Consider the following 19,315-nt stretch of genomic DNA (forward strand, 5'->3'; position numbering starts at 1 on the left):
TTTGAGGGAAATGACATACTGGGACTGTCTTCTAAGGCATCAGTATAGGCTCTCTGCCTGCTCTCTAGTTTCAGTTTGAGCACATTCACTGAGCTGACAGCACACACATGCACACACACACATTCCCCACAGACATGCACAGTTTCTTACCCTCTGAAGAGATGGCATTGGGATTACACTCGTAGTAGCGCTGGGAAAAATGAGCCAGCACTCGCTCTCGCTCTTGCGTCTCTCCCATCAAGGCCAGCTCTTTTAGAAAGGACCTGAAAAAGCAGCAGCAGGGTTGGTCACACATGAAGCCCACTGCAGTTTCTTCAACTCGCCCTGTGCAGGAATGGAGCTGTGCTTTTGGGTTTCAAGATCTTCCTGTGTGCTGGATGAAGCCTTGTTTTGCACAAACTTCCCTCCCTCCAAACCCGTTGTGGGACTCTCCTCCAAGTCCACAGCACCACATCCTGCTGGCACATCGCAGAGACCTACAACCAGTCCCAGGAGCTACACTGGGAAAAGAGGTAGGTGTAACAACAGAAGGATTTGAGTTCAAGGCCTGGAAAGTCAAGCCTAGGTGAACTAAACTGTCATTCAACTGAACTGACCATTGAGTTCCTGCCAAGACCAGGAGTGTTTTTTCTTGGTTGCATGGCTGAAAGACCATCTTGGAAATCACCCTCTCCTATTTAAGAGGTAAGACTGGTGGCAGTCATGGGGTCTGCTTGCTCCTGCAGATCTCTGTGTGGTTGCAGAGCTGCAGAGGGCACAGTCTGTTGGGACCCCACCCTGGTGGCCACCACACACACACATGTACACACACAGTTCTGACCTGAGAGCCTGATCCAGACTCATCCCTGTGAACACGAAGAACTTCAGATATTCCCCTGCCACCATCCTGCTGAACTCGTTGCTGGAATAGAAAAGGGGGAGAGTGAGAATGGAATTGACCAGGCTGTGGGGACAGCCAAAGGCACACAAGGGTTGGGTGGATTCCAGGAGGCTGGGAGCTCCCCAGGGTTGCACGAAGCATGCCAAGGACAGAGACGTCCCATGCTCCTATGAAACTCAGAGAAGTCACCCACAAATTCACTGGGAATACGGGGCACATAAGAGAAAATGGAGAAGCTATAGAGGGAAGGGCCCACAAGAGGTCAGTTAGCCCTCCCCATGCCCCAACACTTTACTGAAGCATCCAAGATGCAGTCATGGTAGGAAGGTACGAAAATCTGGATGTCTCCTAGGTTTTAAGACCTTTAGAGGGAAGACCTGGTACAAATGTACCAGTGGTGAGGAGTGGGTTTTTGGTCCTGCCAGCAGTTCCTTGCCAGCCTGGTGACCCACAAGGGCGGCAGCTGCAGGTGCCCTGCAAGTGAGCTCCTTGCAGAATGGAACATTCCTTCCCAATACCCACACGTACTTCTTTCCCAGGTGGCGAGCCACATCTGCTTTTTTAAAGCCATCCAGGTTGTAGAGCCTCTTGGCCAGGCGTTTGGCAGCCTCCAGGTCAGCCTTGTGTCCATTGGAAAGGGTGTCCGTGCTGCCCAGGGCCAGCTGCTCCACACTGTCCATCTCTGACTCTGAGTCTGAAACCAGCTGGCTCTGGGGGCGGTCGCTGCAATGGGAAGGGACACTCCACGTTAGCCTGCCTACAGATCCCCTCCTTGTTCAGCTTCTCAGGAAATGCATGTTCCTCACCCTGCTTTGGAGACTAGCTACTCACTGCTGGGACCCAGGATGAACTGCACTGGTCAGAGACACTCTGGGGTCAGCTAAGGGAGCTAAGGGAAGGTCTAGGAATGCAGGTTTGGGAGGAGGGGCAGGGCGATGGGACAGCACCAGTGACTGACTGGACCAAGGCACTCAACATTCATGTCCTTTCCTGGATGTGGAAGGAAAGGACAACTACTCCAAAGTCCCCCACTTTGAACCTGTGAAACTGTATGTGTGGGTTTAGGCTCTGCCAAGCTCAGCTGTAGCAGAGACTTGGAGCAGAAACATGTGCAACATCACATGCTGTCCTACAGCTCTGTACTCATTTTTTAATCTGGACAAACTCCTCGTGCTGCTCTCAAGTGCAGTTTCTATCCAAGACAAAACAACTCCAATTCCTTCATTCACCTTTGCCCACCCACTGATTTCAAAGCACTACACAGATGGCAGAGATGAGGCAGAGAACATGAGGAGGAAGGAAAACCCCCCTGGCCTCCCAGCTCACAGTGGAGTGCAGTCTTCTCCAGGCTGCCCATCAGCTCTCAGCCCACCACGCCTTAAATGGCCATGTTAGGAGACACTCTTGGCTTGGCCCCCAAAGCAATCTGACTCAGCTGTGCAGAAGTTATCCCAACCAAAAGCTGGTTGAATCTAATCAACAACAAATGTTAAGCAACTCTGACCTCGCCCAAATTTTCTGGCAGCTCTTACAATGTTCCAGTCTGATTTATTTTTAAAAGTCTCTAATTGAGTTTTAAGAGGCCTGCTCTCCTGAGCCAATTACCCAGGCCAATCTCCTTGAGGCTTGCTTTTTTCAAGGATGAGCCTCCTCCTGCTCAGCGCTGCCTGTCCCAGGGGAGCCCTGCACAACACTGGCAGGCTGCCTCACGCCTCGGGGGCTCTCAGGTGCCATCCTCTCCACCTTCCTTCCTGTCACCCCCAGCCAGCATGCAGCAGGAGATGCTGCTCTGCACTCAAACCTGTGGGTCAGACACTTCCATGGTGCAAGTCCTTGGAGAGATGTGCTTTGCTCAGACCTCTGCTGAACTCAGTGGTACCAGGGGGTGATTGTGGTGGGTGGCCAAGCCAGATATGTGCTCACTTGGCTCCAGTCCTCCCCAGGGAGACTATCCATCACTCCAATGCACCCTGGTGGAAGCAGCCACAAGACTGGTGACAAGGTCACCCTGAGCTCACCAGATCTGACTCCAGCTCTGGGGAGCTGGGCAGGCAGCTTCCAGCATCACTGTCTGCACCATGAGCACACCCCATACTGTGGACAAATCTCCCACCTGCCTAAAAGCTCTTGTCCCAAAACAGCCACATCCAAAGGTGCTGCTATGGGCCCTGGTGCCTGACTGTGCCTTCACTGTCTGGCACGGTCACAGCTGCTCTGAGGGGTGCCCGACAGCACAACAGGCTGGCTGCTGCTGGGCCAGTGCTGGGCACTCACCTGGCCCCACTTCAGCTCCTTGTGTGGCAGCAGTCACTGTGAGCTCAGCCAAGGACAGAGGTCACAGGCTCTTTGATTCCCAGAGGCAGAGGACATTAATCCATCCCAGCAGCTGGCACCTGCTAGCCACGTGTTGTGGTGACTGCGTTTTTTTGCTAAAATCTTTATCTGTTATCACAGATAACAGATAAAGAAATGGCCAGCTCCTGGAGCATCCAGGGACAAACCTAGAGCTCCAAATCTCCCCCTGTGACCTCTCTTCCTAATCTATGGTCCTCAGCTTTGTACCTCATGCTGAGCACCCAGGTATGGGGCCACTTAAAAAAATCTCTCTTGTCCTTCAATACCTGTATCTTCCTGCAGGGTCGCAACCTGTCACTACAGTCCCTGCCTTGCTTCTTGCAATGGGCATGCAGGGATCTCAAACCTTGAGTCTCAAAGTAGCTCTACCAGTGGAATCTGCTGCTCCTCATTCACCAAGTTCCAGCACTGATTTGGTGTTTTACAGCAAAGCATAACCTTGCTCTCAGGATGAGGCACTATTCAACTATGCCGTGAAATGGGTTTTTTTCTAGCACTCAAGCCACTCTCATGAAGTTAAATATGGCCAGTCAGCCTCTGTGGGCTCAGTATGCCCCCTTTGTGGTACCTGTCTGCCACCACTCAAAGCCACAATTGCCTTGGAGAACATGCAGCTCAAAGACAGAAAAACAAGAGCCCAATTCTCAAGCAAATAGAGAGCAGAGCAAGAGACGTGTCCATGTCTGAGGTAATTGAGGTTATGCTAATTTCCTCGCCAATGAGCTAATTGCAGGTTTCAGGGTAAGGCTTTTTTGGTGTGTTTAGTAAAGTGACATTTTAGTTTGGCTTGAAGAAACACTGAGATAATATTTTTTTACATTAAATACACACTTAAGGAATAAAGATCAAATTTGATATTGTGCAAGTATCCTCAGTGTGCATTAAATGTCACTCCTGAGCAGACACAGTGTGAGTGCTAGCTCATCCCTCTCCCTGCTGCCACCACTTATGTCACTGGGAGCACAGGTCCCCCTGTCACCTCAGAGGTGTTTGCTAGAGCCCAGAGTGCTGCAGTGAGGCACATCTGGGGGTCTCTGCAAGGAAGGCATGTCATCCAGCACAGGGCTCAGGGCTCACCCTGCGACACAGGCTCTTCACTGACCACTTCCCACCCGAGCTCAGCAGAAGGACTTGTGCTCCCTGCCTTGGAAAGCTGCTGCAGAATCATGGTCCTGATCAGGGCCACTATACCAAACACACTGCTTCTTCCAGGTCAGATGGTTCTCCAGGGCCCAGATGTTCCTTCTCAGGGCCAAACACTCCTTTTCTGGAGCTGGATCATCTGCTCTCAATATTCCTCCTCTAGCCAACTGCCTGGAGCCCAGAAGCAGAGACCACAGCACCTTCCCTGGCTGCAATGCAGAGTGTCACTGCAGGAGTCCTGGCATCCTCTCCACCTTGCCACCATCAACCAAGCTTACTTGGCACCACGTTCACTTGGTTTTCCAGCAACCAGGAACAAATATTCTCTCTGGGATGTGGAGCAGCAAGAAGGCACCAGTTCTGCAAAGCCAGGCCCAAGGGGCTGACCTCGACCTCCCAGATGCCAGCTGAGACACATCTGCATGGTGGGACACTTCCTGCAGCAACAACCTGTTCCCCAGGAGCTGGGGTGTGCTCAGCTGAGCTCCTGGGCTGTCCAGGTCCGTCCTGACACAGCTCCAGGCAAGACACCTGCTGCAGGAAACTCCAGACCTTTAAACACAATTCAAGCACCTCTTGCTCCCCACATGAAGCTGGTTTCATCCTAAACCATAGTAAGGAGCCTGGTGCAAATCCACAAGGGACAGGTCATGGGGCAAAGTAGCACTTCCCCTCAATTCTGGAAGGCCCATGTGCACAGCTAGATTGCCTCTGCCAAGCAAACCAAGCCTGCTTAATGTTGCTGCTAAGAATGTACCAGACCGGATCTTTGGCTGAGCTAAATAAACGCAGCTCCCTCCATCGGTCTCAGTGGAACGACTTTGATTTATGACAGCAAAAATCTGGGCCAGTTCATTCCTCACAGAATTGAAGTTAGGGCTGGGAGGACACTTGAAGGTCAGCTAGACCAGCCTCCAACCACAGGCACGGCTGGTTGTGCTGTCTGGCAGCTCTGGAGTCCAACAATCACCCAGCCACAGCAGCACCCACCAGCGTTACTGCTGACAGATCCAGATAGGATTGAACTTTGGGCAGCTGTGCCCCTCCTCAGTCTTTTTTCTCTGCAGACTTCCAGAACCTCCCCTGCAGCACCAGCAATCTCTGGAGATGTTTATTAGTCCTCCATCACCCCATTCCACCAGTTCTTCTTGTGAGGGACACAACTGCTCCTGTAGAGGACAGGGACTGACACTAAAATCCCACCAAACAATTTCTGGTGCCAGCCTTAAATATCCAGTTACTCACCTGCTGAATGGAGGGTGGTCTTCTCCTTCAAAGACACAGATGCCACAGAGTCAGCACAGGAAAACCTGGGTGTCTTGGACCTTTGGGCCAAGACCAGCCTAGGGCCTCTGAGTCAGATCTGAGAGCTGGAATTAATGCCTGACACGTGGGGCTGCATCCCACAGGTATGTGCTGTTGCTCATGCCTCTGCAGGCAGACCTGCCATCCCTGGGATCTACTGTCATTTATGCCATGGTGGTCTGATGTGTTCTATGTCCTGCTTCTACTGCTCTTCATGGCTTGACATAGCTTGCATAGGGGAAAATTCCCCCCAGGTTTGTCCTTTATTTCTTGCTGTGCCAACACCTGTGGGGAGACCTCTTCTTCCTGCACCCTAGCCTTGTCTCCCTACTGTGCTGTCACCCCAGCCCACCCCATACCTCCCTTAGCCTATCTTCATCCTTTCTTCAAGGTCCACCTTCCTCTGCTCAGCTCTCAGCCTCAGTCTCCTTCATCACACCCCGAATCCACCCCACGGGGCCCCAAACCGAGCACAGCCTTCACGGCATCCTCACCAGTTTGCCCAGCGCTACCTGGGAGCTCAGGTCAGCTGCGAGACCTGCGCTGGCCCTGGCAGGGGAGGGGCAGCGGCTCCCCGGGCGCTGCAGTAACAAAAGGAGCCTTATAAAGAAAGGCAGCGGAGCTGGCTGGCAGGCCCGAGCTGCAGCACACGCCAGCAGCGGCGCTCCGGCAGGGACGCGGCTCGGCTGCCGGCGCACCCCCCGCCCGGGGCGGCTGCCAGCCCGCGGGCTCCCGCTCCTCCCACGCCGCCGCAGCTCCAGCGCTCAGCTCTCCCTCTAGCGAGGCTCCGGGCGTGCTGCCCTCGCCGTGCTCTCTGGCCATTTCCACCTACCGTTCGCAGCCCCACCTCTGATGTTGCCTCTCCCGCCTGCCCTTCTTTCTGTCCCACCGCAGGCAAGCCCCGATGAGGTCCCAGCAGAGCCTGACTCGCTCGGGGGCGAGCCACGTCTCTTCTCTCCGCGGATAAACCTCAGGGACCGGCACGACTGTGCCCGAGCCCAAGGCTGGCTGCAGAAGAGTGGGCTTGCAGGGAAGCCGGGCAGCTGGATTACAGCGGTCTTGCACACCCAGAGAGGCGCAGATTGCCCATTTACATTCCTCTGGGGCTGATGCCCCACAGCCCACAGTGCCTACATGTATAGGACTGGGCAAGCCAAGTGACCTCTGGACACCTGCTTGCACCAGCAGCTTGGCCAAGTCCTGCAATTTGGACTTGCAGTTGCAGAAGTCTGACTGTCCCCACTGAAGTAATCTCCCTGTAATCTCCCAAGGCTGCCCACTATCTTTCCAGCACTGCATCTGTCCCTGGCTGGCTTCTCTGGGTCCGAAGGCCTCCCTAGCCCTGGGGAGCTCTGCCTCCACACATGCTGTGCAGTGATCTGTCATAGCCACAGGGACAACCTGCTTTAACTGCAGCTCTCTGCCCAGTGAGAGCAAGGGACCGGCACACTTTCACCTCCTGCCCAATTTGGGTGATAACCCACTCACAGAGCCTATGCTGGAGATGTCACTGTTGGGTGCCCTGCTGTGGGAAGGGCAGAGTGGGGGCTCAGTCTCTGCTCCATCCCTTTCAATTCAGCCTGCTGGAGTAGGTGCAGGCATCCCAGACCTCTGTAGGTCTGCACTTAGACATACTTCCCACATACAAGGTCAAGATAACAACATGGTCTTAACTATTACGTGCTGAGGTACACCAGAGCCTTGGCATAAAGAACAAGGCTGCATGACCCAAGGCCACTGGCTGTGGGGTCACCACATGTCCCCAGCAATGCAGGGGCATCACTGATTGGCCATTCCTGCCACTGAGGGAGGTGGGACGTCACAGGCTGCAAGGCTGTCTTTGACCCAGATCCCAACCCCAACTATCGCAACAGTTAGCAGCAAAGCTTTTGGGGACACAAGGAGGACAGCCACAGGGCAGCACATGCAGGCCTAGACCCACTGGTGTTCATCACCAGTCACACCAAAGCCCTGCCTCCTGAGGACTGATCCTGCACATGATGGGCTGTCTCAGACCCTGGTCCCACATGCCTTCGCTGCTTCCCAACCCAGTTCCTGCTCCCAGCCCCAGTCTCCACTCCTTTCCACTGCAATAGATGGCATATTCCAACCACACCTGCCTCTCTGTCCCCTGTTGCCTGTGGGACTGTGAGGGGAGGCTCACTCCGTGCTGGGGAGCAAAGAGCTGGACTGCTCCCTGCTGGGGGACTGCAGCAGGGCCCTGCTCCTCTACACCTCCTTTCTCACTGTCTTTCCTGCAGTCTCTGTTCCAGGCCACCACTGGAGCCAGGGTACCTGCTCACCTGCTGCAGATCAGAACAGTCCAGGACATGGGCAAGAAACAGGGTCTGACCTGGACCAAAAAAAAGTGCTGTGCATGCATGTGTGACAGAGGGTGAGGCTGGCAGTTATGGTGCTATGGGAAGCCCAGGCCTCGGGGTCCCCAGGCCAGGGAGCACAGTGGGGACTGCAGCTGCATTTCCCCTGTGCTCCTCTGTCACCAAATCAGAGGTACTCCTGACAGAAGAGGAGATGACAAGAGACTCAGCAAAGATCTAGGGCAGCTTGAGGGATACACAACATTCCTCCACGGCCTGTGTTGCAGGCCAACACTGCTCTGAAACCTGAGCTAGGAGGGGAGAACAGCGCTGCAGTGTCCTCGGCACTGCCAGCATGCTCTGTGCTCCACTGACTATAAAACAGTGAGGAATAGTCTCTGTTAAGCCACCTCATTGCTGCTCCTGCTGCCAGCTGTGTCTCTGCACCCTGCATGTGCCTGTGCCCCTGCACTGCCGTGCTGTGGTTCAATGGCATCCCATGGACAGTTAGTCAGATACTGTCCTTTTGGTTTCCCCAGGGTGCTGTGTTTCAGTCCCTTGCCTTGGCACAGCAATAGGAAGCCAATTCTTCCTGCAGAGAGCACTGATCATGGCTGGATACAGTCACCCTTCCCTGCCATGTGCCTCCCAGACATGACCAGTTTTACTGCACAAATTTTGTCAGGCCTCTGTGCTACTATGTCTCTGGCTTCAGTGTCCCAATGGTAGGGAAGGCCTAACCCAGCTCCTCTCTGCCCCAAAAGGCCCTTGCACTGACCCAAGGGCCACAGAGCTGATGCAATACCTCACTCTCCTCTCTTGACTGCAGACATCAGAAAAGACACAGAGCTTAGATCTCCACCTGGCCACCCCAAGCTGAGCCTACAGAGATGGCACAGACTAGAAGTTACATAGGTTTGGTATGGGAAAGACCAAAGGCTGGAAAGTGGATGAGAGTTTCAGGATGCTCATCCCTCCATCTTCTAACAAAAAAAAAAAAGGCTGAGTAGGTTCAGGAAGCCAGAACAATCGGCACAAGACCATGGGACTCCTGCCTTTAAGAAACAAGTGTCTGCAGTGCAGATGGCAAGGAACGAAGTCCACAGTATGAAAACGTTGTCAAATTTCTACTGGTAGTCAACTTCAGACTGGCCTCTTCCCATACCATCACAGATACTGAACTGCTTTGCAATGAAAACCACCACAGGATTGAAGTTCTGGCATTTCTTGCTTGATTGGCTGAAGGAAACCTCACAGTCCAGTACCTACGAAGCTGGCAAAGACGAAAAGGAGTTGTGCTCCCATCAACACACCTACCACAACACCATGGTGATCACTGGCCTGATCAGCCACTGCCTAGAAAATCTAGCACATGCAGTCCTGACCCTTCCCCAGCAACACAAGTTAGGCTCTGGCTGCAAACCAGAACTCATAGCATCAGATTCCACATCAAGCCTTATTGGCCCAGCTGGACAGCAAGAAACTTTGGTCACTCACCTCGTGTTGGAGGCCAAGGGAGTGCCAAAGCTGTCCTCTGAGTGGCAAGGGCTGTGCCGAGTGCCCTTCCTTCGTCTCCCCTGTTCCTCCTCCCTCTCTGTCCAGGGGGCATCTGTGGCTGAACTGGTCCCAGAGTCTGGCTCTAAGTGAGCCAGAGGAGCAAAGCTCTCCTCGATCACCTTGGCGCTGTCTCGGATTTTTCCCTGTATTTCTGGGGTGAGGGTTGGGAGGTCAAAAGTGAAAAAGGTCCCATGGGTACGGGCTGGGGAAGAAAGGATGTCAATGGAGTCCAGGCTGGTGTAAGATGTGCCTTTGGCTCGGTGGGACTCCATGATGGTCTCAAAATGCTTGCTGAAAGAGTCCATGCCATCCTTGGAGAGGCTGTGCCCTAGAAGGAAGGGCACTGGAGACTTGAGCATACCCTGTGTGTCTCGGTCCATGATCCTAGAGGGAAAGAAAGTGAGAAGAACTGATCATTGAACAGCAAGGGATCAAAACCCCAAAACAAAAGCCCACACACTGCTTCAGAAGGAAACTGAGAAGGGTAAGAAATCTCTTCTGAACATCTGTAGACCACCAAGGAAATGCCTCGCCTGCCCAAGACCACGGGAAGCAGGACTGGGCTGGCCTCCCTCCAGACATATGCTTCTCCTTTAATGCACCACAGACTTTTGTTCCTTTAGTGGCTCATCCTCATAAGCTGCTTATGAGATGGCTACTGCTCCCAATCACTTGACTTGAGCTAAGATCCAATAAAGGGCTCAAGTACTAGAAGCAGGATGTGGTTCAGCTCAATTTCCAACCAAATCTGGAAGTGGCTGAATTTTTCATGAGCCTTCATGAACCTTCTATCACCAAGAAGGCTCTTCCTCAAGCTGCTCAGGACAGCATGGCAGCGTCCTCCATGAACACTGCCCTGTGGTCACTGAGTACTGTGCTCAGGGCATGACCAACACTCACCTGCAAGGTCTGCTTGTGATGCAGGTGAGTGTTGGTCATGCCCTGAGCACAGGGTCTGCAAGGTGATGTTGAGTCCCAGGAGACATGTGTGACTGAGCACACAGTGATACTGATGATACTGAGCTCCAGGTTTCCCCAGGCAGCACAGAGGGAGCCTCACACCCATCTCTGGGCTTGGGGATCTGAGCTCACGCATGCCCTGGAGGCCATGATTGGTTCTAGCTCACCATCTTGTCAGGGATCAGCCCCACAGAAAGGCCCAGCCTGTCTCCAGTGCTGGTCTGGGTCCTGTTCAACACAGAAGTTTCCAAACCCTGAAGCCCTGAGTGTTTTGTCCTGTAAATGAGGTGAAGCCTGCCCACCTACCTAGGCACGTGGCAACACGGATGTTTCCAACCCAGGGAACATCAGTGCTTCAGCAGTACAAGCACAAACACAGCCCTAAAAGCCTACTTTACTCATAATCTGCTATCATTTTATTAAAGCAGCAGAAAAGCACTTCTTATGCCACTCTCTCCTCTGATTAAAGGAGAGGAACTGCTCCAGCCTGTCATAACATTTGTTATGAACAAACAGCTTCCTACAGAGGGCTCAGAAGATGCGTTGCTGTAACACACACCAAATTATTTTCATTCATTAGCCTTCATATGCCACTCAAAAATCTCACCCCAATTACTTCAGTAGGCCAAGAGCTGGCAGCTTGACTCCCCCGGAGTGCCAGCTGGTTTCAAGGGGAGTGCAGTGAAGCCAGACACAGGTAAGAAAAGCAGGGTGGAGGCTGTTCTCACCCATCCACCAGTGTTTCCCTGGCTGTGCAGCACCATGTGACTCTTACAATTCCTGTAGGAGCCCCAGGAGCAGCCACTTCTGAAGTGGCTTTTGGTAAGGACAAGGCAGAAGAGACCTCTTTAATATCTGCAGATGTGCTTTACAAATGCAAATGTGCATTCTCCATCCTTCCTGCCCAGCCTCATGTGATTAAACCAAGCTAATGCTGTTGATCATTTTGCACCTTGAATCCATGAGGAGGATGAAAACTGTGCCAGGGAGGACAATACCAGCAGATTGGAAGGTATCTTGTTTCCAGGAGAGGTAGGTGGGCTCATTTTTGCGATCAAGTATATTGCCACCAAGCCACAGAAAAACCATGGCTGGTTTTGTCCATACCATCCAAGCTCTGGAAACAATGTTTTCACCCCAAAATATCAAGTACAAAGCCATTCAATTCAAAGATGTAGCCACGGCAGCATGGGAGCAATACTGCCTGCTCAGACCCAGATGCTCCATTAGCCCCTGCTGCACTGCCCAGCTCCTCCATCCTCTGCCCTGGTCCCCTAGAAAGGATCACTGCACTGAGACTAAGCCAGACAAACCCAGCTGAGAGAGCAGAGGAGAGAAGGAGATGCAGAAGCTGTAATCAAGCATCTGTGCAAGGGAGACAAGGCAGCAGGAAAGCAAATAGGTTTCCAGCCTTGAGCTAGTGCAGGAGAGGCAGTGAGCCTTCCTTAGGAGAGGGCCAGGCAGACGTGGAAGGGAAGCGGATCCAGGAGCCAACAGCACCTCAGGCAGGGCTCTAGGTATGGGATCTGAGCAACTGGTTTCTGATGTGTCTGATGGCTGATGGAGGGGAAGGGGCCCACCCCACCCTCCCTGCTGCAGACACATGGTGCTGCAGAGACATGCCATCCTCGGCAGGGGGGAAGAGGAGGGGAAAATCTCTCCTCTGGCCCTCAGTGGTTATAAGTCTCTGCTAAATGTGACCCTCCAGACCCCTAACTCAGCCATGCCCCACTCCTCCAGCTCCAGGCTGCTCCAGTCTGCACAGGCACATTGCTGTGTGAGGGTCCCAGCTCAGTTCAAAGAAAGTGAGACTGTTCAGCACTGTCCAGCAGACCATAGCTTTATTCCTCTCTCAACAAAGCTCTTGTACAGTCCTGTCTCAGCAGCTCCTTGCAGTCCCCCCAGGCTCCTTTGCACTACTCCTGCAGCGTGGCAGCAGCCTGCTCTTAGGGCTCAGTGTCTTCCCTCTGTCCCATGCTTAGGCTCTGACCACAGGCACTGCAGTCTCCCCTGACTGTCTACACTCCCCTGACACATCACGCTGTCATGCTGTCCCCTGCTCACCCACAAGAGCTGCAGGCACCTCCCCTGCTCACTGACAGGCCCCTGCCAGCATCACCCCGAGCTGTGCCTCTGCAGCCCCAGCCCAGTGCTCCATCCAGGAGCATCACCCCGAGCTGTGCCTCTGCAGCCCCAGCCCAGTGCTCCATCCAGGAGCATCACCCTGAGCTGTGCCTCTGCAGCCCCAGCCCACTGCTCCATCCAGGAGCATCACCCCGAGCTGTGCCTCTGCAGCCCCAGCCCAGTGCTCCATCCAGGAGCATCACCCCGAGCTGTGCCTCTGCAGCCCCAGCCCACTGCTCCATCCAGGAGCATCACCCCGAGCTGTGCCTCTGCAGCCCCAGCCCAGTGCTCCATCCAGGAGCATCACCCCGAGCTGTGCCTCTGCAGCCCCAGCCCACTGCTCCATCCAGGAGCATCACCTCGAGCTGTGCCTCTGCAGCCCCAGCCCGGTGCTCCATCCAGGAGCATCACCCCGAGCTGTGCCTCTGCAGCCCCAGCCCAGTGCTCCATCCAGGAGCATCACCCCGAGCTGTGCCTCTGTGGCCACTTTGGGCTCTCACACAACACATCAGAGGCTTGATGCAGGTTAAGCACATGCTTAAGCATTTGATGAAATTGAGACCATAACCATTTTTCTAATCCCCAACAAGGCTTGCCCAGTGGCTATTTTCTTGCCAACAGGCAGCAAGCACAAAGGCTCTGGAAAGGCTTCCCAAGCAGCATATCTGAGGGCTTTTCTAGGCAAGGCTTGCAGGGAGAAAAGGCATCACTGCCTCCCATCAGCCCTTTGTGCTCTCGGGGGAGCAGAGCATTCCCTAGCAAAGCCTCTTCTCTCTTATCAGCCCAAGGCACCCATGCTGAGGGCCAAACCAGCTTCCTACAGCTTAGCCAGCATGTCTGCTGACACTCAGGGAGGAAGGGAATTGAGTCTGCTCTCACTGACAGGTCTCAGCTATCTTGGACTAATAGGAACAAAGACAGTAAAGGCTTAGACTAGTCATTACAGTCAGTAGACATAACTCTGAATATATTCAGGAAGCACATTTGCTGGAAGAACACATTTTTTCTATCACTTTTCATGTCTTGTTTGATTTGGTGTAGATTTTTTTTTTTTGCTGTTAGCATGCTCTCTTATTTTGGCATGATAAATCACAAAAGAAAATTCTGAACTTTGGCCAGAATATGAAGCACAACAAGGTAGTACCAAGCCAAAGGCCCCCTTGCAGAGGGTGCTAAACCCTTAAAGCTAGATTTTCAAAGGGATGTATATGTCTAAAAGCTGAAAATCAGCATCAAAAAGCACTTCAGTGGTTTTTTAGGGCTAGTCCTTCCCAGGAACCAGGATAGGCATGGGGTTCAGCAGCTCCTGCAGCAGCAGAATGATTCCAGGTCCAGGAAGCCAGGGTGGCTTCTTCATCCCCCCAGCTTCACCCCTCCTGTGAGCAGGCAAAGCAGAAAGCTTGAAGAAGAAAACATCAATACTGGTGGCTGGTAAACAGGGATAAGGACTGCAGCTGCAGAGCTCAAAACAGTGTGTAAGCAAAAATCCAGGGCTGTGATGCAGGGACTGAACAAGCTTGCAATTTGAGCCTTGTGATTTTCAAGACATTGTTCCACAGGGTCTGCACTTACCAGGGGAATATTCAGGGGGCTGCAGGGGAAAAAAAACAACTGGTCTACAAAGAAGCCATGCCAAATGAACACGACACCCCTGCATTACACACATCAGTAACTGTACTGCGAGCACCACCTTTTAGGAGCAACAGTGGTTCTTTAAGGCCACATCCAAGCTTTCAGCACTGGCTGGGGAGCTACAGTAGCGTGTCTCAGTGGATAAAAAAACATGTCTAGGCTTACAGCTCATAAAACTCACAGTGGCCTCAAAGATAATTGGAAACACTGCAAAAAAACTGTTATAGCAAATTGAAGAACTTGCAGTAACTTTACACCTCACTCAAACATTCATTTGGAAAAAAAACCCCACACTACAAATGGCTTATATTCAGCTTTTCTCTAGAACCCAAATTTTTGAGGACAGGGTCACTGGCATGTATTTGTCCCCTCCAACAGAGATGCAAGGGCTGGACAAACTGACAGGAGTTCAGCTCCCCTTGAGATGCATACCTTCCCTCCTTGTTAGCTCAGCACTTTCATTCTTTTCCTTCCCAGTGCAGGGGCACTTCAGTATTAATGTATTATTAATGTATGTATTTAATTATTTTTAACTTCTGCTGATATCAAAACCTCCCTTTTCCTTTCCTTCCACCTAAATGCTCCCCACCTACCTTCTGTACAGCTAGGTGAGTTCATGCTGCCACGTAGCATTCCAGGCATCACCCTAGTTTTGTGCTTCCCAGATGAGACCTGTCCCTACTATTATGGAGCATTTGCTGATGATGCTGAATTTCCTCACCTCACTCAGTTGACTCACTTGACAATACACACATCAGAACATTCCTGCACAGGGCCTTTCCCCTCCAGGTGGCTGTCTCACACAGTACTCTGGACCTGGTGATGCCCATCACTTCTCATGGTCAAACTACCACTCCAGCTGAAACTCCATGGGCAGAGTTTCACGCCACCAAGCCAAAATGCCATCTCCCATATGTGCTAATTGCCAGTGTCTGGCATGGGGCAGACAGCAGCTGGGAGCACATGTGGGCCCATGGGCAGGCAACTGAATGATAATCATCGAGCCACTCATTCCATCAGGCTCCCAGCACAGGGTGTTTTGCCACACATGTAAAAAATGACACAGAAGGCAACAAAATGCTTTTTTGATCCCAACGTATCCCCTACGATTTCCTGAAAATGGCAAATACTTAATGAAGCTGAGCAAAAGGACTGCTCCTGCTGCTGAAGCAGTCACCTGTGGGGAGAAGGACAGCCCAGCAGCACCTGGCAGCCCAGAGTAGCTCCAGGACACGACCTGTCCTCTTGTGTCTTGACACTGTCACCCCAACACCTGGCAGGAGCATGGCAGGATGTAATTGACCTGGCAGGACTCATGCTGGGAAGTCTCAGCTCAGCTGGGCAAGCTGAGCTGCAGGCTCACCAGGTGAGTGAGAACCGTGGCACAGTGCCCAGAGCTGGATCCCCTGTGCTGGCTTACCCTTTCCATAGGGCAGTGAGGGCCCCTTCCCAGTGCTGCCCCAGCCCCAGCACCAATCCCTGTGGTGCGATCCAGGACCCCTTCTCACCCTCACGCACAGCTTGCATGTTGCTACTGGGATTTTGGCTCAGACACTTCAGCAGAGCTTGTTTTGCCATGCAGGGTACAATAATGAGGGTGACAGGAGCTTTTTGCCTTTGCACACGGAGCCTCACCTTTCCCTGTTTTCCTTCCTCATCGCCTCAAAGACTTCATCGTCCTCGTCCACACCCCTGTCTTGCAGCCCATCCTTGGAGCAGCCGGTACCTGGAGCAGGTGGCTCCTCTGGTGTGCTGTTCCTCCTGCCTGGTGTGCCCACAAAACTTGGGTTGCTCTCACTGTCCTTCTGGCTCTCAATTGCTGAATCCACCTCCTCCTTCTCGGCCAGGATATCATCGATGTTGGTTTCACGATAGCACCTCAGTGGCACAGTGTCCAGGTCTGTTTCAGAGTACTTCACTGTCCTCCTTATAATCCCAGTTTCACAGGAGCCAGGCTTCTGGCTGCTCAAAGGAGACACTTCTATCTCCACCTCCACATGGCTCAGGCTGTGCTCAGGTACCAGCCCTGGTGGCTCGGCTGGCAGTGGGGAGACAGACTTGTGGGGGAGTTCAGCCAGGGGAGCAGAGTCGGGGGCAGAGGAGCCTGCAAGGAAGGCCCAAGCATTCAGAGCTATGGGGAGCTGCAGTGGGGAGCTCTGAGGAGCTGCTCCTGCAGCAACACACACACACACACACACACACACACACACACACACACCCCCCGTCACACACACACCCACCCCTGAGAGTGTGGTCACATGTCATGGAATCATTAAGCTTGGAAAAGACCTCCAAAATTGTCAAATCCAACCTTTGGCCAAACAGCACCATGTTAACAAAACCACAGCACTAAGTGCCATTCCAGTGGTTTCTTGAGCACCTCCAGGAACAGTGACTCTACCATGTTGAGGGACACAGGGGAACAGTGAAGAAGTGGCAGAAGGAGAAAGAGTGCGAGAGGCAGAGGCAGGCTGTCAGGGTTAGTGCATCTCCAGCCAGCCCTGAGACCCCATGTAAACCCAAAAGCTCTTCTGCAGAGGCAGCCAGGGGCTCTTTGTCACCACTTTTGCACGGCCACAGGGGACGTTGCAGGGAGGTAGGTACATGCATGATCTGATCCCAGGAGGACATAGGCTGGCCAATCTTAGGGGAATCTCAGGTCTTTGTTGGGCACTGAGGAAACTCAAGGGATGGGCAGCCCTAGGGCAAGTCCTTCCAACAATACAGACTCAAAAGGAGGGGTGGGACAAGCCAGTGGCATCCACCTGCTGCTTCTTACCTGTCTTTGGGGTATCTGAGGAGCCGTAGAAGAATTCCCACTTGGCCTTGGCGATGCGCTGGGCATGGGCAGAGCTCTGCCGGGGATACAGCCCGGCGCTGCCCTGCAGAGAGGAGAGCAATGAGTGCACAATGCATCCCCCGGGCAGAGCCCGTGCCCACTGCGGGAGACCCTGGTACCTACCTGATGTCGGGGCTCTGGCTTCAGGGGACTCCTGGCGAAGGTGGGGAACTCCTCTGGCAGCCCATTGGTTAGGGATCGGCAGAGGCAGCTGGTGTCAAGGGCACAGAATTCCTTCCCACAGGGACGTGTCCCCCCCGGAGTCCTGGTCCCGGCCAGAAGCGGGTCAGACGCGGAGGCCTCCAGCTTCAGCGTCTGCAGGAGCCGCTCCTGAGGCAGGGGCTGGGGCTGGAGGGATCCCACGTCCCCGCCGAGCTCCAGACTGCGGCTGAGGCTGTAGGGGCCATTCTCCCAGCGGAGATGGGGGGTCGTCGGGCAGCCCAGTGTCCGCACACTGGCCTTCTCAATGAAGCGGAAGGTGACCACAGAGCTGTGTCCCTCTGCGGCTGGCGGACTGCGGCTGCCCCGAGAGGCGACAGCCGGGCTGGGCCGGCCCCAGCGTGGGGTGCAGGGGGCAGTCAGTCGCCCCGTGCCTGGGCAGCCCCCGCTGCCGAAGGGCGCTGCCTCGGCCGGCCTGCGGGCCAAGGAGCCCGTGCTGTTGTAGAGGCCGAGCGGGCAGCGGCGGGCATCGGGCGCCAGGCCCTTGCGCAGCAGGTGCAGGCGGCCGGCGTTGAGGTTGGGGCTGAGGCAGGGCGGGGGGCTGCACCGCCCCGCCTCGGGGCTTCCCCCTGCCAGCCAGGGCCTCCGGTTCACCCTGTGCGCAAAGGGCGGGGGAGAGGCAGTGCAGCCCTCCTCGGGCTGGAAGCGGACAGCTGCCCCTGCTTGGGCCATGCTGCCAGAAGAGGACACGGAGGTGTCAAGTCCGGAGCCCAGCAGGGTGGCACAGGCACAGCAAGGCGGGTTCCCAGCACCCCTGAAATGTCTGAGACAAGAGGCGATGCATCCTCAGGCAGCTCTGAAACAAGGGCAAGGAGCTGGTTAGGGAAGGAAAGGAATGGAAAAGAGTCTGGGGCCATGGAGAAGACAGGCCAAAGGTGCCCTGCCCTCATGGCAGAAGAAAGATATGTGCCAGGTGAGACAGGCCCCAGCAAGGTTCATCAAGGACATCCCACCAGCACCACTGCAGGGATGCTGGCAGCCCTTTGCTTGGTCACCAGGCACCCAGAGTGTTTGCTTTCTCCCCACCGTGCCAGGATGTTCAGGCACTTTCCCCACAGTCCCGCACCCCAGACATTGCAAGAGAATGCACTATGAAATGGATTTCATTCATTCTGCTTTAGGCTGAATATATTTACTACTCACAGCCTACAGCCTACTGAAGTAAGGGGGGGAAAAAGTATCTACTGTATTGCTGAGACATCCTCCAATTATACTTGCTCAGGGAGTTTAATATGAGCAGCAAGGGCAAGGAGCCTCTGCCTTTGGAGGTCAGCCGGAGTTTAAACTGTGTCACACCAGCACATGTCGCAGCCACTACTGTTGGCACAGACAGAGCTGTCAACACCACTAGATTCAAAAAGCAGTGGTAACAGACAACCCCAGCCTGGGGGAACACAGCCAGCCTGCCCTGCACACAGCTCACTTGCCTGCCTGTCTCTGCCCAGACATGAGACCAGCCACCCCACAGCTGCAGGTGGGTGGCTGCAGGGAAAGGCAGGACCTGGAGCCCCCATCAACCCCACCGGCAGGGCTGCTGACATTTTTCTTTCTCCCAGTGGAGCTAAAACTTGTACTTATCCTCCCCTGAGTTTCTTCAAATTCCTAATGTGCAGAGAGATTCTGCCTTGGCTGCTTGTGCCTTCTGGTAGATGCCAAGATACTGAGTCCCTCATTTTCATCATTTGAAAGTGAGAAACCATATGCCAGCTGCAAACAGAAAGCATGATTTTCTTCTCCCTGTTTCTGAGTTCAAACCAGACAGGATTAAATTCCTAAAGGAAGGGGGGCTGAATTTTCAAGTGTTTAGGCTCCAGAGATGCACAGACAAAACTATTAATGAAATAACCCAAGCCACACTTGTGGGGTAGGCACCCATTTATCTGCATTATCACACTGATGAAAAAATCTGTCCTGCTGAGCAACAGCAATCTCTAATTCACTCACTGAAAATTTTATTCTCCTGATTAATTTATTATGTACTAT

At 53.6% G+C, this 19,315-nt stretch overlaps 1 protein-coding gene across 1 annotated transcript in view; it reads right to left on the bottom strand.

Moving 5' to 3' along the window:
• The window catches only part of PSD (pleckstrin and Sec7 domain containing), a 38,361-nt gene that overhangs the window by 17,147 nt on the left and 1,899 nt on the right, over positions 1 to 19,315 (bottom strand). Inside the window, exons 2-8 of the mRNA XM_064430620.1 lie at positions 17,237 to 18,128; positions 17,054 to 17,156; positions 15,910 to 16,378; positions 9,499 to 9,942; positions 1,409 to 1,603; positions 821 to 901; positions 151 to 263 (exon numbers count right to left, since the gene is read on the bottom strand). Of these exons, the coding sequence (XP_064286690.1) occupies positions 151 to 263; positions 821 to 901; positions 1,409 to 1,603; positions 9,499 to 9,942; positions 15,910 to 16,378; positions 17,054 to 17,156; positions 17,237 to 18,004 (2,173 nt within the window). The 5' untranslated portion in view covers positions 18,005 to 18,128. The remainder of the gene's footprint in view (positions 1 to 150; positions 264 to 820; positions 902 to 1,408; positions 1,604 to 9,498; positions 9,943 to 15,909; positions 16,379 to 17,053; positions 17,157 to 17,236; positions 18,129 to 19,315) is intronic.

Source organism: Passer domesticus, chromosome 8 (assembly GCF_036417665.1).
Source record: "Passer domesticus isolate bPasDom1 chromosome 8, bPasDom1.hap1, whole genome shotgun sequence".
Lineage (NCBI taxonomy): Eukaryota > Metazoa > Chordata > Aves > Passeriformes > Passeridae > Passer > Passer domesticus.